The sequence below is a fragment of the Pavona decussata genome, unplaced genomic scaffold, assembly GCF_977016875.1.
Source record: "Pavona decussata unplaced genomic scaffold, jaPavDecu1.1 SCAFFOLD_77, whole genome shotgun sequence".
Taxonomy (NCBI): domain Eukaryota; kingdom Metazoa; phylum Cnidaria; class Anthozoa; order Scleractinia; family Agariciidae; genus Pavona; species Pavona decussata.
In genome coordinates, this window is record NW_028145495.1 from 822,167 (window position 1) to 842,033 (window position 19,867).

A 19,867-nucleotide genomic window follows, 5' to 3' on the forward strand; every position below is an offset into this window, starting at 1 on the left:
GCGATGGCTTGTAGAGTAGAGGGGTGAAACAAAAGCTGAAAAAGGGGTTTGTTCTCTCTGGCTATTTGTACACACCCAGATCTTACTGCAGGATCTCCCTTCCACCTGACCGGGAGAGATCTGGGTACGAGATAAGGCTATTTACAGAGGTAAGAATAGGACTTTTGTCTATACATTCGTTCGTTTTTTTATTTCTTTCTTTCTTTGTGTTATTCATTTATTTGAGGCCTGTTTCGAACATGGTTTCTGGTTTCAGTCACTCATCACGTCAAGTGTGGCGGACGATTATAGAGAATGGTCATCGAAGTAGCCTCCCACGCAGACGTCCTTAGGGGCTCGTCACGCGCGTTCCCTCCCCCACGAAGGACGTGTGCGTGGGAGGCTAGCTTCAATGCAGGCCCTCTCTCCTTCACTCGCACACGTTCTACTAAATTACGTCGTACCTTACCACATCGCCAGTGTGGTAAGGTACGCCCGGATGTAAACTGAATTACCCGGATGAGAGCTGAATTCTTTTCTTAATCAAACGCTTGACATGACGGAAGTGTTTTTAATATTCCCATCCGTAAAAGTGGCAAATTCATCAAAGCATGACAATACAACATCTGCCGGAAAAGAAAAAAGCGAAATGAAAATATTTTTTCAAAAACATCCCACGCTAGAAAGAAAATTCAAATCGCAAAAATTAATCGTGTTTAAAATATAGAACCGCACGGAAAGCCTGCGGTAAGTTTCTACACCCCGAAGATATTTTTCAGATCAATTTGCGTCGATTCCCGTCGCTCAAGACAGGTGCTCTGATTACATTTCAAAATACAGTTCTTGTATTTGTTGTGGCAATTAGTAGAATTTCGTAAAATCAGTTTCCATAAGTGAAAACGTATTAATCTTGGATTGTTCTTACACCTCCACACTCGCTCGAAAATGCAAATTTGAAGTGATATTTTTTTCTGTTCTGCCTGGTATTGTTTTTGCGACTGCTTCGTTGATTTCGTGCTTGGTTTGGTTTTGAGCTATCGAAGTGATCAAGAAGGTTGCTGCTGCCTCCATGCCGTTGGACTTTCCTCTGTATTACGGTAAGAAAAACTAGTTTTAAAGAGATTTAATAACTAAACACGCCAACAAGAAGATTGCGGGAAACGCAAACTAGTTTACCATGGCGCTGCATGAACAGCCCGGGTGATCAATTTTTTAGCCATCTTTTACTTTAATCTTATAAGTCATAAATCAAGGAGGCGAATCAGTCAAATAGTTTTGGCGGCCGGGTAAAACCATTTTATGTGAATATTGCTTTACCGAGGATTCGTTGCAGAGAGACAGCGCAAACGTGAAGGTGAAAACGCTAGAATGTCAAAATCGGTTCTCTTTTTAAATCCGGCAATTCTTTTTCCGAATTTACTTTGTTGACATCTGACTCAGGAACTTAAGACTTAGTCTTAAAATATATTACTTTTCATTTATTTATGTTTTGTCTCTCTTCAGAGGCGATTTTCTTTCCCTCGTATTTTACTTTGTAAAAGGCACCGGTGACAGCTAGTTTGCGCTTATAATTTTTGCCAAAAGTTATGTTTCTTCTCAGGGGTATTTTATATGTTCTTTTCCATGTCTCCAGCGATTTTCATCTCTTTGCCTTATCAGCCTTCCATCGCTTTCTAAGCCATTATATCTCTAAATATAGTGCAGTATTGCTTCGTAGCTGATAAGATTGTGTGGACGTCATAGCGACTTTAAGCCGAAAAATATTTCAATCCGTAAAATCAGTGCAATGCGAATTTTCTGTTTTGCTTAAATTATATGATATTTAGCTTCCTGTGCCAAAAGGCTTTTAGCCTTTAAAAATTAATTCGGATATACCCTACATTCGAATTTTCTTTTGTTTTAATTGTGTAAAAATTGTTTCAGAAATCGATGGACGTTTCGAACCAAAATTAACTGTAGGCTGCTGTTATAAAGCAAAATATATTTGGATAGTGTAGGTTGTTTTAAACCATGATCGGGTGAGTATATTACCTCGTTTAGTTTTATTGGAATAGGCTTGCTTGTATTTGCGTCACAATACATTAACTCGATTTAAGTTCACAATCAAGCGAAATATTGTTTTTAAAAAGTATTATTGAAAAACTATACTCATTTTGCCTTGGGACTTGTTTGCGGTGAAAGATAAGCGCAATCTGTGAGAAGATCATCTCTAATCTTCTTCTTTCTTGACATTGTTATGGCGCAAAAGTGGTATTTTAGGATAAATACGGGGAAATGAAATGAGTTATAACGAAACAAAAGCGTTTGATAGCCGCCCAGTTTTTGTCGTTTAATGTTTGTCATTATTTGTAATAGTTACACAAAATGTACAGTTACCGGGCTACCATTTATATTAAACATCTCACGGTTCAAAACATTAATTCTCTCTACTTGAATTCAAACAAATCTTTTAAAATTTGTGCTGAGAATTTGCTATCACATCGATGCTTAATCCATACGTCGTGTATTAATCGCATCGGACACAATTAAAGTGACCGGATAAGAATCCAATCTGCTCTCTTTTCGTCATTTGGCCATTCACTTGTCAAAGTAAAGTGTATTTCTTGTTACTTGTGTGTTTTTTGAGATGATTGACGGTAATTTTTTGACAGTTTCTCTAATGTTTGAATTACTTTCGACGTGAATGGCTGTACTTTGAGTGACGTATAACTTGATTCTAAGATTTATTACTTCGTGTTTTCCCGCCGCGAGCTCGCTATTGTGTGGGGCACAGGTGTTTTTGTGTATCGCCATAGCACTGTTTGTAAAACGCCGGTTTGTAAAATAAACATCTACACGGCCACATCGTTCACCCTTCGGGTTAAGTTGCCAAGTGGCGCGATGCAGAAAAATATGGAAGGCGGGATATTTAATCTCTTTAGAAAACTTGTAACCAACAAAGGCACTGTAAGACTTTTACGTAAAAGCTTTTATCGATTTAAATTGCCAAAGAAAAACACGCTAATGAAAATGCCTTCTTTGTTTCCGTTTAACAAGCCGTAGTACTTAACGAGCAAACCATTCAGTTCTATTTTATTGTTATTTTTGTTTTTGTCTTGTCTTGGGGAGCAGAGATGGCGCATTGGTGAGAGCACTCGCCTCCCACCAATGTGGCCCAGGCTCGATTCCCGGACTCGGCGTCATATGTAGGTTGAGTTTGTTATTGGTTCTCGTCCTTGTCCCGAGAGGTTTTTCTTCAAGTACTACAGTTTTCCCTTCTCCTCAAAAACCTACACTGTTTTCAAATTCCAGTTCAATCTGGAGAGTTTCCCCCAGTTAGTGCTCCGCGCTAAATACGGTGTCACTTAACTTACAATCTTGGTTTTCTTTGCATATTAAACGTTGATAACAGTACCAGTCACTAAAAGTCCGTTGCTTATGGATGGATGTAACACAACGTTCTTGAAACTGGCCCCGTTGAAAACCTACGTCAGTAGTCAGCCGGTTGTGATTACGTAAAAAAAACCCTGATCAGTCTTTCCTGTATGTGGGAGGGGAACAAGGAGAAACTAGGGCTGATCAATTAACAAAGATAAAAAGCAGAACAATAAAAAAGGAAAAATACAAGTCTGGTTAAATTAAATAAATTCACGAATATGATTATGATAATTAGAGAGGAAAACCACATCACCTGCAAGTACGTCTTATGCAAGCCCTCTACACAGTAATTTTCAACGAGTTAAAACGTTTGGTCTCAGAAGAGTGGATAATTTAATCCCCTGGATAAATCGGTATCTTACTAACAGTATAAAGAAAGATTTTCGTACAAACCCACGAATCATGAATAAACGTGAGTTTTGAAGTAATTATTTTGCCTCAGAGAGAAGTACACTCACTCTTGTACGGTTGAAACGGTTTTTTCCATCTGGGCAAAGAACCTCGTTTTCAGGTCCAAACTAGCAATCTGATTGGTATATCAAAAACCTCACATGATGACGCCAAAAGACGACAAAACGGAAATAGAACTCCAATTTCCGGAGAAAGTGAAGCACTTCCAAAGCGTCATCCGTTTGTTCCGGAAATTGTCCGTTTGATCCGCGCGTACCTTGATTTAGATTAAAACCGGATGGACCGGAAATTTTGCTTAATCGGAAGAAAAGCTCTTGTAGCAAGGCAGGCACCAACAGGAAAGTTGACATTGAGAAATGAAACTTATTTCCAGAATCAAATCCGCGACAAACTGTGGGGAATGAATGCTCTCGCCACTGTTACAGTGGGCCAGATTTTTTCAGGGCTACATAATTTTGGATCACTGTTGAAAAGATAAACCTTGTTACGATCCTGGGAGCACATTCATGAAGCTCTTCTAAGTTAAGATTGTTCCTTGGCAATAGCCTATTGTTACAAAACCAGTATACTATTGTTAAGGGGGAGTTACACCTGAACGCCATTTTTCCGCCACTTGACATGGCTTTAATGGAAATATCTCGTACGCGTTTCAAGCAATCCAAAAACCCTATCATCATATTGTGAATCTGTATTGTGGGGTATTTTGTGAATTTTTGCGTGATTTTGGGGTATATTTGGGAGGAGTCGTTTTCCTAGAAAGATTGGTAAAATTAAGAGAAATAAGAAATATTGAAGATTTAGTGAAGTTTTAAAATTGGAATTTGTAGTTAATAACTAATAGACGGATACCAAGTTAGTCCACTAGCAACCTGAGGTGCTCTTGCGTGGGTATCAACTGTCTGTTAGTGTTCCAAAAATCATTTTCTTTCCTCTATCCCTTCTTAGGACCTCTTCAACTTTCATTCAAAGTTAGGTGTATTGCCCCCTTAAGAAATAATTACCACACATCTTAACTTGAGTCTGGCCCTTGGTATTTTCTGCACATACAGTTAAATTTAACATTCTTGACCCAGCATCGCCCAAACGTTCGCGGTTATATGATTTTTTTCACAGCTGGCGTAGCGGATGAAGACATGCTGGATGAATTCCTCGTGGGCAGACGACAGTTAGATCACGGACAAAGCTCAACCATGGACGTGCGGAGGTATGCAAGGGAAAGGATGTCACCTATGGTCCGATCTAGTAGTAGTTTACCACTTGAATTAGTACGTAAACGTTAGTTCTTGGTAGTCAATGTTTGGTTACCAACTGCTGACTGCCAATAAAAGATGAAGTATTGAGTTTGCTAACTAAAACGTTTTCATATCCATGAATGTCAGTCTGTTTGACATTATATTTGGTCGATTAACTAATGAATGTACGGAGAGAATGACAAGCAACTTGCTGCTTTCCTGTCATATTGACTTATACTGTTCCTTTTAGTCGTTGGGTGGTCGGTTTCTTTGATTGATTGATTGATTGATTGATTGATTGATTGATTGATTGATTGATTGATTGATTTACTCGACTGGCAAATGGATGGAGGGATCTCCATAAATTTCCTTTCTTTCTAGTGTTTAATTGATTGATTGATTGGTTGATTGATTGATTGATTGATGATAATAATAATAACAATAATAAAAATAATAATAATAATAACAATAATAATAATAATAATAATAATAATGATAATAATAATAATAACTTTATTATTGTGTCTCAAAAGGAATGTAGCTGAGGGGAGAAGTCCCCTCTACTTATAGTGAACACCTAACTAAATGGCCTATTTAAACTCTAGCTAAAAAAGAAAGAACTACAATATATTGAAATTGACAGCGTAAACCATATTAAAATATTAAAAATTTCATACATCAATAGTAAAAGTCATGTAAACCCCATTCATTCTCGGCATAGGTTGCAGCCTCGACAGTTACTGACATTTGCAGCTAAAGCAGTAAGGTCCTGATTACGTACGACTCTTTTAAATTGCTTCAGAGAGAGTTGATATCTTATTCTACGAGTGAGATCATTCCACAGTTTAGGCCCTAGGTAACGAAGTGAGTGTTTTCCATATGTCACCGAATCGAAGAGAATCGAGGTTGAACAAATTCTCGTTTCCTTAAGTAATACGAGTCACTGTCTAATTGGAAAAGATTACAAAGTCTCTGTGGCAGTAATTCATGTTTAATCTTATACATGAAGATGGCAATGTCCTGTAATTGATTGACTGATTGATAAACTGATAGCTAGGTAGATTGCATGAAGGGGCGAGGGTTGATTGTAGTATTAAAAACCCCACATAAATCCCTGCGGGTTCAATTTCTCCTGGTTCTTGCTTTTTTTTGTCCACTTTAGATTTCTCAATGTTAAGTATCATCAAGCCTCCATGGGAAGATTGAAGAAAGTCGCCGTTGTTTGCACGATCGCCATCTTTCTGATAATTGTTGTAATGTTTACGGTTGGTTCGCCAGCTAAAGAAAATCTTCCAATAAAGACCCTTCCTGCTACCACAGCAACCGGGAAGGCTGGTGCCGAAACACAACAACAACAACAACAACACTCCTTCGTGCTGGCCACGAATCCCGAAATGCCTGTCGATCTATCACTCAAGTGCAACACATGTGCGTTAGTGGGTTCCTCTGGCATGCTGCTGGGTAGCAACGCAGGCTCACAGATTGATTCTGCAGATTGCGTCTTCCGGTTGAACTCGGCGCCAACACTGGGCTTTGAGAAAGATGTCGGAAGCAAAACTGCTATCCGGGTACTTTCAGTAACAGGATTCAAGTATTTGATCAGAGACGTCTCGCAGCGTACTTTGGATTCCTTTGAGGATCAGGATTACATGATACTTCTGGGACCCGATGGACTGCTGTGTAAGAATTGCACGCTTTCCAAATTGTACCAGAAATTCGCGCGGTACCTTGAAAACACCGAACTGCTGCAGGTCACCAAAGAAAACTACCAACTGGTCAGGCAAGAGTCAAGACGTCTCGGCATCAAGTATGGAAGGTACTTGTCAGGTAGCACAATCCCTGCTTATTGATTGTTGTTTTTGTTTCGAAATATTTTGTTTTGTTTCCCTTTTGGGTTTTACTTATTTAGTTGTTTTCTCCTTTTGGTAACTTTTTTCTCATTAATTTCCAGTTGGTTTAATATTATTTTCCACACACAACCAACCCCTCAGACTTGAGGATCGTAAAATCATGATAATGCGCACAATTTCTGCGCATTAATAACTTACTCAACGGAACAACAGACTGCGCATGTTCATTACGTCACACTGTAAAATGAGAAGAAAATATCACGTGAGTTTTCTAACAAAGAAAAGATCATAATCAGTTTGTCTTCGTATTTCTCCCAGTACACATAGGTGAAACTTGAAAGAATTGACCCATTTTTTCACGTTTGCAATCTACTTCCATCCTCTCCGCAGCCAAACATAAACATTTAATACTAGTTTCTGTGCACTAGCAGAGTAATTGTTAAACAAAACGAAGCCGTTATTTAATGTTAGCATGAATTTAAATGACGTTCTTTTGGCTGATCAAAGTGACACTAAAAGATAGCCGAGATGGCCCCTTAAAATAACATCTCGTAAGCTTGTTGTCTTTAATTTGTCTTTATCAGTCTGTAAAGTTGAGTTGAGTAAATAAGTTATTTGATTATCTGAGCAGTGAGTTCACACCGAGGTTTTAATAGATCTTAAAAAGTACATTTTTAGAAACGTGTAATTTTTTAGTTTTATTGTCATGCTCTTGACTAACGTCTTATAAAGATAATGTCGTTTCCGTTGTTTGTTTTTTCTAGGCAGGATCTTCCGATCTCTACAAGATTTTACACGCTGAATCTCGCCCGAAAAGTTTGTCCTCAAATTAGGGTGTTTGGAATGGAGCTGGAAAACCCCTGTAAAAGGTTGGTCACAAAGATTTCTCTTCACTCGATTGATTATAAGGGTAATTTTCAAAAGACCTCTAAGTAGCGACAAGAGCTATTAACAACAGACTCACGGCTCGACATGCGAGGATGTCTCCAGATAATACACAGTTAATTAGCACTCACTCACTTATACACGTCAAAAGGCGGGTTGACAATTGTACGACTGTTTGAATTTCCCGTTCCTGGTTAACAGGGACACTCATGATCAACGACAGTTTTCTCTCAGATCCTTTGAAACGCTATTTTAGGCGATCTGGAGTGGCTTTAAAGCTCTGTAAGTTCATTTTAGGCAGCACTATAATATTTTTATCTGTTCGGTCATTCTAGGGGAACTTGACTCTTTTCGAAATTAGTAAGGCATTTTTGTCCATTTCCCGAAAACCTTAGGTCTTATTTCCTTTCCGAAAATCTTAGCTGACCCTTTTTTGGTACCCGAAACAACATTTTTATCAATCCGAAAACACTAGGCCTTAAAATTCCCATATCACGAAAGTTCTAGGTGAAAATCCCCCTTAGAAAATTGTAGGGGATTAAGGGCCTTCCGAAACGATCCGTTGGCTGCCCCTGGGTTAAGCCTTAGGACACTTAACCGTGCGCTCTCATCTGCCACCCTGTTGGTGTTCCTGTTGTTGTTTAGTTTGTTTGTGACGTTCTTCAATTCATCCCTTCTCTGCTTTCTATAGATTGGATTTTGCTCCTCTGTTCTACTGGGACCCAGACTCTTGGCAGAGTGAATGTTTGAGTCAGGAGAGAGGAGTGCCGCAGCAAGTTTTACAAGGTGTTAAGAGATTGCAGTTGGAGAGTAAAATCTTCCATTTCTGGGCTCAGAAATATCATATTGAGTTCTTTTACCCCTCCCAAAAGGTGACATGAATACTTAGCAGACCGAGATTTAGGTCGTTTAAAAATATTATCTTCAGGTAGGGGTTCTGAGATGGCTGCACCTCTATCCTCCTAGTCACGTTAGCAGTCAATATTTTTGTTGTCACGCAACAATTTATATCATAAAGTGTGTCACATAACGCGTTATAAAATACTTGCCTGAATAACGGCTCCGATAGACAATCTCTACGTCCAGAACCAGACGCAAAAGTACGCCGACGCGTTGAGTTAGTTTCAAGGTGGTTATCCTCTACAAATAAGGCTTTTTCTCCATCACCAAACAATAAAAGCGAGTTTAAGCAACAAGACAGCAGAGACAAAGAGGACGGCAAACAACCTCGTTCCCAGGGTCTCTCCTCTTCCCGTCTCCTTCTCCGCTCCTTGGGACAGGAAGAGGAGAGACCCTGGGAACGAGTTTGGACGACAAAATGTCCTTGTGTGACCAGCGTGACAGCTAATTTGTAACGCATTTTGAAGTAATCTTTTGTTTAAATTGCCCTTCGTCTCGTTGTGGTCAGCGCTCTTTAAAAATAGAAGATTACGTGACATGTAACACACGGGGTCATTTTGGTGTCCTCTTTCCTCTGCCCAGGCTGAATAAGGACTGCGAGCTGCCAAGAAAATTAAAGACGTCTGCAGCCCGGTTCTGCAGTACTCTGAATGCGAACTTGTTTCCAAGTTATCTCGGAAGTTATATTTCTCACGTATTACAAATTATTTGTTTATGAATCAACTTAGTCGTTAATTTGTTTGCGTATATTTTGAAGTAAAGATCGAAACTAGAAGAAGCCAAGTATTGAAAATAAAGTTTAATAAAAATCGTTTTTATGTTCATATTGTGGTTGAACAAGCGGGGAAAAGGTTTTGATACCTTTGATACCTTTCGAGACAAGCGAGTCTAGATGGGTTCCAATTGAATGAGGCCAAGTGCAAAGAACTTCGAATGGGTTTCTCCATTAGCAACCACGATTTTGAATCCCTAGTCCTAAATGGCAAACCCCTTGAATTAGTCACCAGTGCCAAATTGCTAGGCGTGACCATTAGCCACGACCTAAAGTGGAACATGCATAGCTCTGAACTAATTAGAAAATGTTCCTCTCGTCTCTACTTTTTGCGTCAACTCAAGAGATCTGGAGTGGCACCAAGTGAACTGGTGCAATTCTATGTGACATGTATTAGGCCCGTCCTGGAATACGCAAGTCCTGTATTCCATCGTTCTCTACCAAACTACATTAGTGTAGATTTGGAACGGATCCAAAGAAGGGCATTCAGAATCATCTATCCTGACCTGTCATATAGTGTAGCACTAGAAACAGTTGGCCTACCGAAACTTCATGAGAGGAGAGAAAAGATTTCAATCGATCTGTTTGACGAGATCGTCTGTAACCCCACCCACAGTCTCCATAGCCTCCTTCCTGAAAGGAAGAGTTGTAAATATGCACTGAGACGCAAAAGTGATTTCACTCTCCCCCTATGTAAGACCGAGCGTTTGAAGAACAGTTTTATTTTTAGCCATGTATATAAAATGTAGATATTTTCTCTTTTCCTCTTTGTTGTTATATTTTAGCCAGGTTTTTAAGATGTAGATAATTTTCTTTTTTCTCTTTGTTATTATTATCTCTTTGTAAATATCCTGTAATTCAGCTTATGGCTGCAATGGTTATAATAAAGTATCTATCTATCTATAGGTAACTTGAAGACCAACGAAGGCTAGAACGGGAGAAAACAGTATTTCCAGAAATGATATCTGAAAACTCCAGGGAAGAATTCCTTCATTTTTCTAGCCAAAGCGATCCATGTGCTGCTTAAGTATCTTCCTGCCCTAAAAAAATACAAGGACACGTGTGTTCCCCATGGACGCCTCCCAAGGAACCACAGTCAAAGTAGAAACCCCTAAGGGGGGAAGGGAAGGTAGGTGTTCAAAGAGCAACTTCCAAAGGGGTGCGTTCAGGTTCTTTGGTTCCCCTGGGACTAGGGAAACTGCCAATGGAATCAGCGTGTCCGAAAACTTCCTTTGGGACAACTTTGGTGCCTCCCATGGGACCACAGTTGAAGTAGAAACCTTGAGGGGGGTACACTGACAACTCATTATTCAAGTGTAAACTTGATTTATTCTAAGCGGACTTTTAGTACAAATCAGGCCTGTACCGAAGCAGGTTACACTGAAGTTGGTCAAACAATCTATCATTATATGGACCGTTCAACGTTAGTTGCACCAAGATGGACTAGTTGACACGTATGCCGGACCTGGGAGTGAGAGCTTAACTTTATGCTATTTAAATCATCAAGGAAGAAAATAGATAATGAATTAAAATTAGATAGAAGACCATTGTATTACTCAAGTACAACATACAAAATTTCTTGGAACAATAATTGATGAACAGTTGAAATGGACTGAACACATCAATTATGTAGCAAACAAAATATCAAGATTTACAGGAGTATTATGTAAGGCAAGGCATTATATAACTAAATCTTTGCTGAAATCAATTTATTATGCTTTAATCTATCCCTATATTTATTATGGAAACATTGTTTGGGCTAATGCATACCCATCCCATCTAAACAGGATATATAAATACAAAAGAAAATTGTACGGATAATGACTTTCAAACAATGCAATCATAGCTCGAAACCATTATTTGATGAGTTGCAGATACTGAATGTATATCAAATTAATTTTACACCATTGCCATATTAACAAGTCTATTTATAAATAATCAATTACCTACTTCTTTGAAGAACATTTTCAGGACTAATGAAGATGTACATAATTATAATACACGATCAACCAAAAAATTACACAAGCCTTTAATCAAAACAAATATTAGAAAATTTAGTATAAGTTATAAGGGAGTAGATATACTTAATAACTTGCCAAGTGATCTTAAAAAAACCAGGTGTCAATCAACTTTTAAACGAAAACTAAAAAACTTTATCCTTACAAATCCAATATAGATATAAACAATTTTCTCTTGATCTCTTTGATGTTATTAGTATATTTTAGTTGTAGCTCGTTCCTTGCCCTATTATATGAATTTATAATTTAACGTAGATTATGATAATTTCATTTATCGCCAGAGTCATTAGTAACAGTTAGAAAGGGGGGTCTCCTCGATAAGCCTAGAAAAGGTTCTGAGACTTCCTGCTCATAAAATTCAGTCAAGTGATTCATGTTTCTGAGGAAAAAAACTGTTCTGTTGTTATTTAAACACAAGTAATTTGTATATTGCCAATGATCAGAAAAAAAGATCGGATTTGAAGAAATGAATGGTGTTAGTTGGCGATCGGCGCCACCTGCACACAGTTGCCAAGCTTTTGCACCCTGCGTACATCTGACGTGTAGTTACGTCCAAACTGATGCAAATGACTTTTTTGAAGACTCAGTCCTAAATTTTTAAACCTCATCGTATGGTGATCAGTCGTTTCTGCAACCTTCCTCCAGAGTGCCTTTATACAAAGAAAAATTTGAGAAAGTAGACCTATTTGTTATTCGGAGGAAATTCCCGGCGATATCAATCAATGAAAATCAATCATTGATTGCAATCAATATAATCAATAATAATCAATAATAATTAATTGATTGATATTGATTGGTTCAACCAATCAATAGAAATCGAAACTCACTCACCGACACGTCTTAATTTCATTGATTTTTATTGATTTATTTCTCTTGTTAATTATATTTTTTTATCTTCCCTTTCTGTTGCACGAGTAAATGTTAGTACATTATCCCCTATTCAGATTGTATAGAAATTATTTGTTTTAGTTGAATAATCAAAATTTCTGATTATAGGGCATTAGCCCGGCATAAAATTCAGAGACTCGATTTAGAACTTAAGGGGGCTTATACTTGTACTGAATTTGGTACTATAAAGCAATGTAAAAGAAATGCGAAATCTGTGTGTTGAGATGGGCTTTTCATAAAGTAATCAGTGAAATGGACATGAAAAAACGTTCTCTCTTTTTATGATGATTTCAACAATGATACAATGGTGGACACCTGTGCGAAGACCGTTGCATTTGGGTTCTTTTAATACTGAGGAATTTAAATATAGGAAAAGGGAATAAAATGTTGTTGTTTTGAGACCATCACTCGTTTTTAATAATTAATAAATAATAATATGATGCTAAAATTAAAGGATGCGTTAAGGTATGATATACAGTCGAACCTCCCGTAAGCGACCACCCATAATGTCAAGGATATGTGGTCGCTTACGGGAGATGGTCGCTTACCGTACCAGAGGTCAGACCACAGGGAATCTAAATTTTTGGTAATTTACATATGGTAATTGCGGAGACCAAACCCTTTTGCCAGTACTTATCGAAACCCAAAGTAATAACTTTTCTTTAGACTGCCTGATTTAGGAGCAAACAGTAAACGGCATTTTTGCAATGTTACATTTCAAGCGTAAAATATCTACAACTTCCGCGTTTTGTTTGTTTGTTTGTTACATAATTCAGTAGACGTTCTTTATCGCCACAATTTTTCTGCTGAGTAATACAAGGTTGAGAAAGTCATAACCGGTCATGCATGTACATGCATGCTATTTACAAGACAAGAGAGTTTTTTTTCCTACAAGAGATTCAACCTGATTAAAGTTTATTTTAGGGTGCACTATAGTGCTTGTATATGTTATCAATTGTTTCAATGCTAAGCTATTTCGGGAGACACTTCTGGTAGCTTCGGCTGTGAGATTTTAATACGGCGTCCGCTGTAACGATGTGGGCCAATATGTTACAGCGACATATTTTGCAATTTCCCCCCGTGAGAGATACAGCAGATTGTGTGTCAAGTGGTCGCCTATGGGAGGTTAAAAACAATTGAGAATTTTAAACAATCATCTCTAAAAGTGGTCGCTTACGGAAGGTAGTCGCTTACGAGAGCTGGTCGCCTACGAGAGGTTCCATCTATAGTGATTTCACTTGAAAACTTTTGGTATTTTGGAAAAGTGGTCGCTTACGAGAAGTGGTCGCAAAGGGAGGTTCGACTGTATATTTGAACAAATTGACTTATTAAAATCATTTGTTAATTCCTGTGATGCGTTTTATTGAAAAGGAAACCGAGATTTGAATAATTAATGATAATCGATACTAATCAATACAAATCGATCATAATCAATGAAAATCGAAACTCACTCAACTTTTGGGTTTCGATTTCTATTGATTTCCAATACCAATCAATTGATTATTATTGATTATTATTGATTATATTGATTTTCATTGGTTGATATCGCAAGGAGGAAATTAATAGTCATCTCCAAACAAGCTGTTGAATACAATTTTAACTTTTAAAGTGAAGTACCCTAGGGTAGAATACCGAAATGCAGACTTACCTGATAACGTAAAACGTAGACGTGAAGCAAGACTACTGGAAACGGAGAAATGCAAATGTTTAGTATTGAAAGCTGCGACCATTAACGCATGCGCACTCTGTTCCACAACTGAATTGTTTTTCTGTTCTTGTACACAACAAACGTCTTCGATACCAAACTAGCCTCCCACGCAGTCGTTTTTAGGGGACTCGTATGACCTCCTCCCCACAAGTCCCCTAACAACGACTGCATGGGAGGCTAGTACCAAATTAAACCGATCCCAAATCTTTTCTCGGGAAATGATAATTAATATTTACTGAAGGGAACATGAGGTAAGAGAACTAAACCCAGTGTCGCAAGAGAAGGATTGATAATCTACATTATTAGTTTCGAGGCAGGCTGTTTACTTTAACTGCAAAAATGTCCGGATTTAATTTTCGTACGATAAAATGTCGAAAAAAGCTTTCAGACGCTTTGTCCCTAAATTTCGGACCCTCGGGGTGCTACATTCTCTTAAGCCGCCGTTACACGTTGAAACTTTTAGCTGAAACTGGCGTGCAACGGCAAACGAGACAAGTTTCACGAAGTGGTGTTACACGGTGAAACTCTTGCTTTTTCACCACTGCGACCGTTGCGAGCCGTTGCAGAAGTAGAAAGCGGTTCTACTTTTTGTGAAACATGTCTGGCAACGGAAGTTCGAAAAAGTTTCACGAAACCGACCATGTTACACGGCGCAACGCCTGCTGAAACTTGTTTCGCAGCGCCGTTGCACACAAGTTTCAGCTAAAAGTTTCAACGTGTACCGGCGGCTTTAACTTTTAAACTTTTTAAAAGTCGTGTCATTCTTTGAGATTTCAGCGAAATAAGTTATTTATTTGTGAGGTTAAAGGGGCTAGGCGTAGAACTGCACATTTGCGTGCAATAAAATCAGTCAAAACTTCTACCGTTCTTTGTTTCTGGTATGAGAGAGAGCGCTCGGGCCGTCGGCGAGCCCCCGGCGGTACCCCTCGGAATTTTTCATGGGGGTGTGCCGCCTGGTTCCCCAAACCCTGACCATTGACCATATTTCAACTTAAAACTTGTCATTTCCGAAATGGAAAAATAAAAACTGAGAATTCAGGGATTGTCTTTTAAATGACTGCGCAAAAAAAAAAATGAAAATTGGTTTGAAAAGGCCCTTGTATAGGGGATTGTTCTCTCACATCACAATCCCTCGTTGTTAATTAACATTACTACTCTTGACTAATATTTTAAATAATTAGCGTTTAAATATGCAAACATATATATGTTACTAATGATATTTTATAGTATAGTTGAATATAGTACAAATGTCTTGAAGAATCGGATACCATAAAAGCCTTAACTTTACAAGGTAAAACGTAAGAGTGGTTCCTAAACTGTTGTAGTTTCATTGTTGTTTATGCATAGAAAAATCATGCAATCGTTTCTATTCCCGTTTTCCTTTTTCTTTTCTATTATTTAAGGGCGAATTTAGGAAATTTGTATGAGTGATTGAATAAACTTAATAGTGTCAGTTGACTCGGCTAGAATTTCTGCGACTGAGGAACACTAAAAATAAGGAAATTCCAGCAAATAAGATTAAATCTGTGTCATTAACAAAATATTTGAAGTACCTGATGCTAAATACGAGATAAAATACACAGAAAGATGCGATAAGTATTTGTCCTAGAATTAAAGTACCAAAAATTAAGTACATGTCTTAAGTGAACATATTTCAATACTTTTTCTGTAGCTCTTTATTGTATTTATTCCGACATATTGTTTAATATTTGAAGTAAATTTTCAAAATCGTCCACCTCGATTAAGTGCTTTGATCAAATCTACATCGGTTTTATTTGTTTATGTTTTGTTTTTATTTTTGTATTGTTTTTGTCTTTGTTTCTGTTTTTTTGTGTGTGTATGTTTTTTTTGTTTCTTTTTTCTTTGATGTTCTTCGATTCATAGCCTGTTGTATGGTATGCATAAGTGATATTCAGACCTTCTAAAGCAAAGTGAATCATTTAAAATGCAATATGGCTAGCATGGATTTTACTAACATTGAGGTATCGCATGATATAAGTATCAATCTGAGCTATCAAGGCAGGTAAGAAATATAAACTTCTATAACTGGGCAATTTTGGATGATGGCTTCCTCTTCAAAATTTGTCCAAAACCGGAGACAGGCCAAAAGCTTTTCTAGCAAATCTGCATATCTGATTTGAAAGACCATTTGTTATAGAAACACACCATGCAATCAATAGGTCAACAGGATTATTCGTTTATTTTATGCAGTGCCAAACTTACTCCTGTAAGAGCTTGTTTTTTCACTAAAAACCAGTGATAAACTTTGTTTGCAAGGACCACCGTGACAAAATAAAAGTACCGGATCCTGTAGTGAAGGATCTAATCAGCAAAAAAATTGTAAAGCAAATAATCTAAAAAAAAGAGCAAGGCTGATTTCACGGTCAGGGAAGTATATTTTCCAATATTTCGAAAGGCACGGCCTTTCTTCTTCAGGGTATGTTTGAGACTGACCCTGTGGCAAGATACGTTACAATTTTAAACAGTTACAATAGATACCTGAAAAAAGGCTAAAGTTACATAAACAAAAACGTTACAATTTGAAATTTGAAAATACAACTGGTAAATAGGTATAAGCTAACGTTACAACGTGGTAGACGAAAAACAAAATACGTAACAATGAGTTAATTACATAACTTAGGAAGATGAAAGACTTGAAAAATGTTTATGTCTCATCTCTCCTATTAAGACCTGAGGGTTCAATAGTTTGACCTCTGTCGATGAGGTATGCCTCTCTAGCTTTGCGTACACTGTCACGATTAGATTTGATGAGTTCGAGAGGAATTAGTAGAATGTCAGAAGCGTTATGGTCGTTAGAAAGAAAATGTTCTGAAACTGTGGTGGGTTTGGAACTGTTTGTTTGTTTGTCGACTGGTCTACGGTGTTCGCTAAAACGGTCTTTAAGTCGTCGTTTTGTTTCTCCTATGTATTGTTTGTTTTTTCATGTTTTGGAGGCCTCAAGTGGTATATCCCCCGGAAACTCTGGAGCTAAAAGGCAGAAAACAAAAACACTTCGGGTTTTTTGAATTTCTCACCAACGCCAACTTCTGTACCAGCTTTCATCCAAATTGGTTGACTCACTTTTCCAGCCTTAATTCTGGAACACTTTCTCAGACAATGACACGTAATTCTTTTCTGGCCTCACATTCGTGTCAAGAGGCTAAAATCGAGCAGTACGTTTTAAAATTCCTTTCTGTTCTCAAATTCAAGAAAATAGCCAAAAATCGAGCAAAAAGGGCACTCGTTTCTGGTCTCAAATTCGTAAAAATAGGCAAAACTCGAGCAATAAGTTCATTCTTTCTGGTCTAAAATCCATGAATATGGTAAAAATCGAGAAACAAATTCATACCTTTCTGGTGTCAAATTAATGAAAATAGCCAAAAATCGAGCAATTATTTGACTTTTTTTCAGGTCTCAAATTCGTGAAAATAGCCAAAAATCGAGGAATAAGTTTATTCGTTTGTGTTCTCAAATTCCTGAAAATAGCTAAAAATAGAAATAGAAAACACAATACAATCCAAACACCAGAAAACAGAATACAATCCAAAACAAGACAACACAACCGATACGACGCGAAGCCCTACTCAATTGTCAATCCGGTCATTGGCTTCTCAAAATGTTTTGGACGTGAAATGTTTCTGAAACAACTGGAAACAATGTTTGTTTCCTCCCAACAAAATTGTTTCCAAGAGAAATATTTCCTTTGACGGATTTCAGAGCAAAAAGAAAGGAACTTATTGCTCGATTTTTAGCTACTTTTACGTAATTGACACCAGAAAGGAATGAATTTATTGCTCGATTTATGCCCATTTGAGAAAAGTACGGTTTAAACCGGACGTGCTACATTGCTTGGACGCGAGACACCTCTAAAGGTATACGGTAACCTTAAAATACTGAAAATAAGACGGCATTTCTCTATCTCAGAATATTAATTCAAAACGCACTAAATTCAATTTAGAACAAGAAAGTAGGAAGGTCAAAGTATGGCTTCGCATCGTATCGTATCGGCTGTGTTGTCTTGTTTTGGATTGTATTGTGTTTTCTAGTGTTTGGATTGTATTGTGTTTTCTGGTGTTTGGATTGTATTGTGTTTTCTGGTGATTGGATGCTGTATTGTGTTTTGTTGATTTGTGCTGAGTAAGTCAGTTTTCTTTGTTTTCTGCTTGTGTTGTGTCGAGCAGGTTTGTTTTGTGCTTCTGTTGTGTCCAGTTGTGTTGTCCTGGTCCGGTGTTGTGTTGTGTTATTGTTACGGTATTGTGTGAATTGTACTGTATTATGGAAAACAATGAATAACAAAAGAGGAGGGTTCACTCTGTGCACTGTGCGCTTAGTTTACTGATTCCGCCCAAACCATCCGGGTGGTGTCGCAGTTATATAGGCAAATAACAATAGCTTGATGGCAAACCAATCAGAAGCGAGTGGCGTCATCACGTATTAACCAACAGGATGAAAGCAATAGAATAATTAATGCAAAGAACTTGACATAATTAAAATGGAATAATTAAGGTAAGTGACCAAAAACATAGAAAGAGAATATAGACTGACCAGCAATAATGGTCAATAATGTCGTAAAAATTCGCGTTTGATAAACTCTTCCGCTAGATAAAATAGTAAGAGATTCGCGTGAAATATTTATGACATATTGAGCTATAACAAGACAAGTATTCAATCACGGATTTTTCAGAGAATCAACCTGAAACAACCTTATGCACCATTCTTCGCAAGGAGGTTTCTTGGCGAGTTTCGTTCGCTGGTGTGTCGACGCAATTGCAAATCAGTCATACTCATTGTTTAATGTAGAGTCATTTTGTTGAGTTAACCTCAACTTCCTTCCAGTCGGTCCCTTCAAAAGCATAAACTTTTGTGTTTGATTCCTGTACGAAGCTTAAAGAATCATACGCTGATGATTTCTTGAACTGTGCTGACAACTTACCTTATAGGAAATTAACAATGCACGTTGACAACGCGAAGAAAATTTACGTTACACTAAATTAACGCAAATTTTTTAAAAGTTAGGTTTACATGCATTAAATTAACGCGAAATTTTTCGATAAGCATCTTGCTTTATTTACTGCGATTTTCATAATTCTGCAAACTCGCACTTAACATTTCTGAATGCCAAACTGCGTTTTGGCTTCCGTCAATAAAACCTTCCAAGACAAGTGCACGGACGTTTCTAAGTTTTTTTTAAAGCCTAAAATTTGGTTTTGAAGCCTAACTAGACCCTATCAATTCAAAAGATAGTGACTCTGAAGAGCCAATAGAGGAGTCATGAACTAATAAGGTTTTGTAATGAAATAAAGGTGCTTTAAAATAACAGTGTTGTAAAATAGCGTGCATAAAATTTACATCGACATTAATTAAGATACATTAAATTAACGCGAATTTTGTAAAATGGCGTTAATAAAGTGCATTGTTAATTTCGTATAACAAGGTAACTGCTACTAGCTTGCGCGCGACATTTTCCGGTCTCAAATTTGTGGCTATAGGCAAAAATCGAGCAATACGTTCATTCGTTTCTGGTCTCAAATTCGTAAAAATAGCAAGTAATCCAGCAACAAGTTAATTCCCCTTGGGTCTAAAATCCGTTAAAAAGGCCAAAAATCCAACAATTAATAAGCTCATTCCTTCCTGGTCGGAATTTCTTTAAAACAGCCAAAAATCGAAATAACTTCTTTCCTTTTTGCTCTAAAATCAAAGAAAGAGGCCAAAATTGAGCAATAAGTTCATTCCTTTCTTTTTTCACATTCGTAAAAATAGCCAAAAATCGAGCAATGCTTTCGTTCCTTTTTGGTGTAAAATCCGTG

General features: G+C 37.5%; 1 protein-coding gene and 1 long non-coding RNA gene across 2 annotated transcripts; one reads left to right on the plus strand and one right to left on the minus strand.

Moving 5' to 3' along the window:
• The first annotated feature begins 899 nt into the window (after positions 1–899).
• Positions 900–9,488, plus strand: LOC146476414 (alpha-N-acetyl-neuraminyl-2,3-beta-galactosyl-1,3-N-acetyl-galactosaminide alpha-2,6-sialyltransferase-like). Its single transcript, XM_085114529.1, has 5 exons — positions 900–1,076; positions 4,921–5,011; positions 6,202–6,855; positions 7,654–7,758; positions 8,466–9,488. The coding sequence occupies exons 1-5, from the start codon at positions 1,049–1,051 to the stop codon at positions 8,653–8,655; spliced, it is 1,068 nt and encodes a 355-aa protein (XP_084970655.1). The 5' UTR covers positions 900–1,048; the 3' UTR covers positions 8,656–9,488.
• LOC146476415 (uncharacterized) lies at positions 2,579–4,880 on the minus strand. The gene is made up of 2 exons (XR_014865619.1): positions 4,677–4,880; positions 2,579–4,299 (listed from the first exon to the last, which is right to left on the minus strand). It is a non-coding gene; the product is annotated as an uncharacterized LOC146476415 (long non-coding RNA).
• Positions 9,489–19,867: the final 10,379 nt, after the last annotated feature.

Bases quoted from the DNA above. Each gene is read 5' to 3' on its own strand.
- LOC146476414 (XM_085114529.1), top strand. From the start codon at position 1,049: ATGCCGTTGGACTTTCCTCTGTATTACG. The intron at 1,077-4,920 runs GTAAGAAAAACT...TTTTTTTCACAG, and splicing joins GGACTTTCCTCTGTATTACG to CTGGCGTAGCGGATGAAGAC. The intron at 5,012-6,201 runs GTATGCAAGGGA...TGTCCACTTTAG, and splicing joins TCAACCATGGACGTGCGGAG to ATTTCTCAATGTTAAGTATC.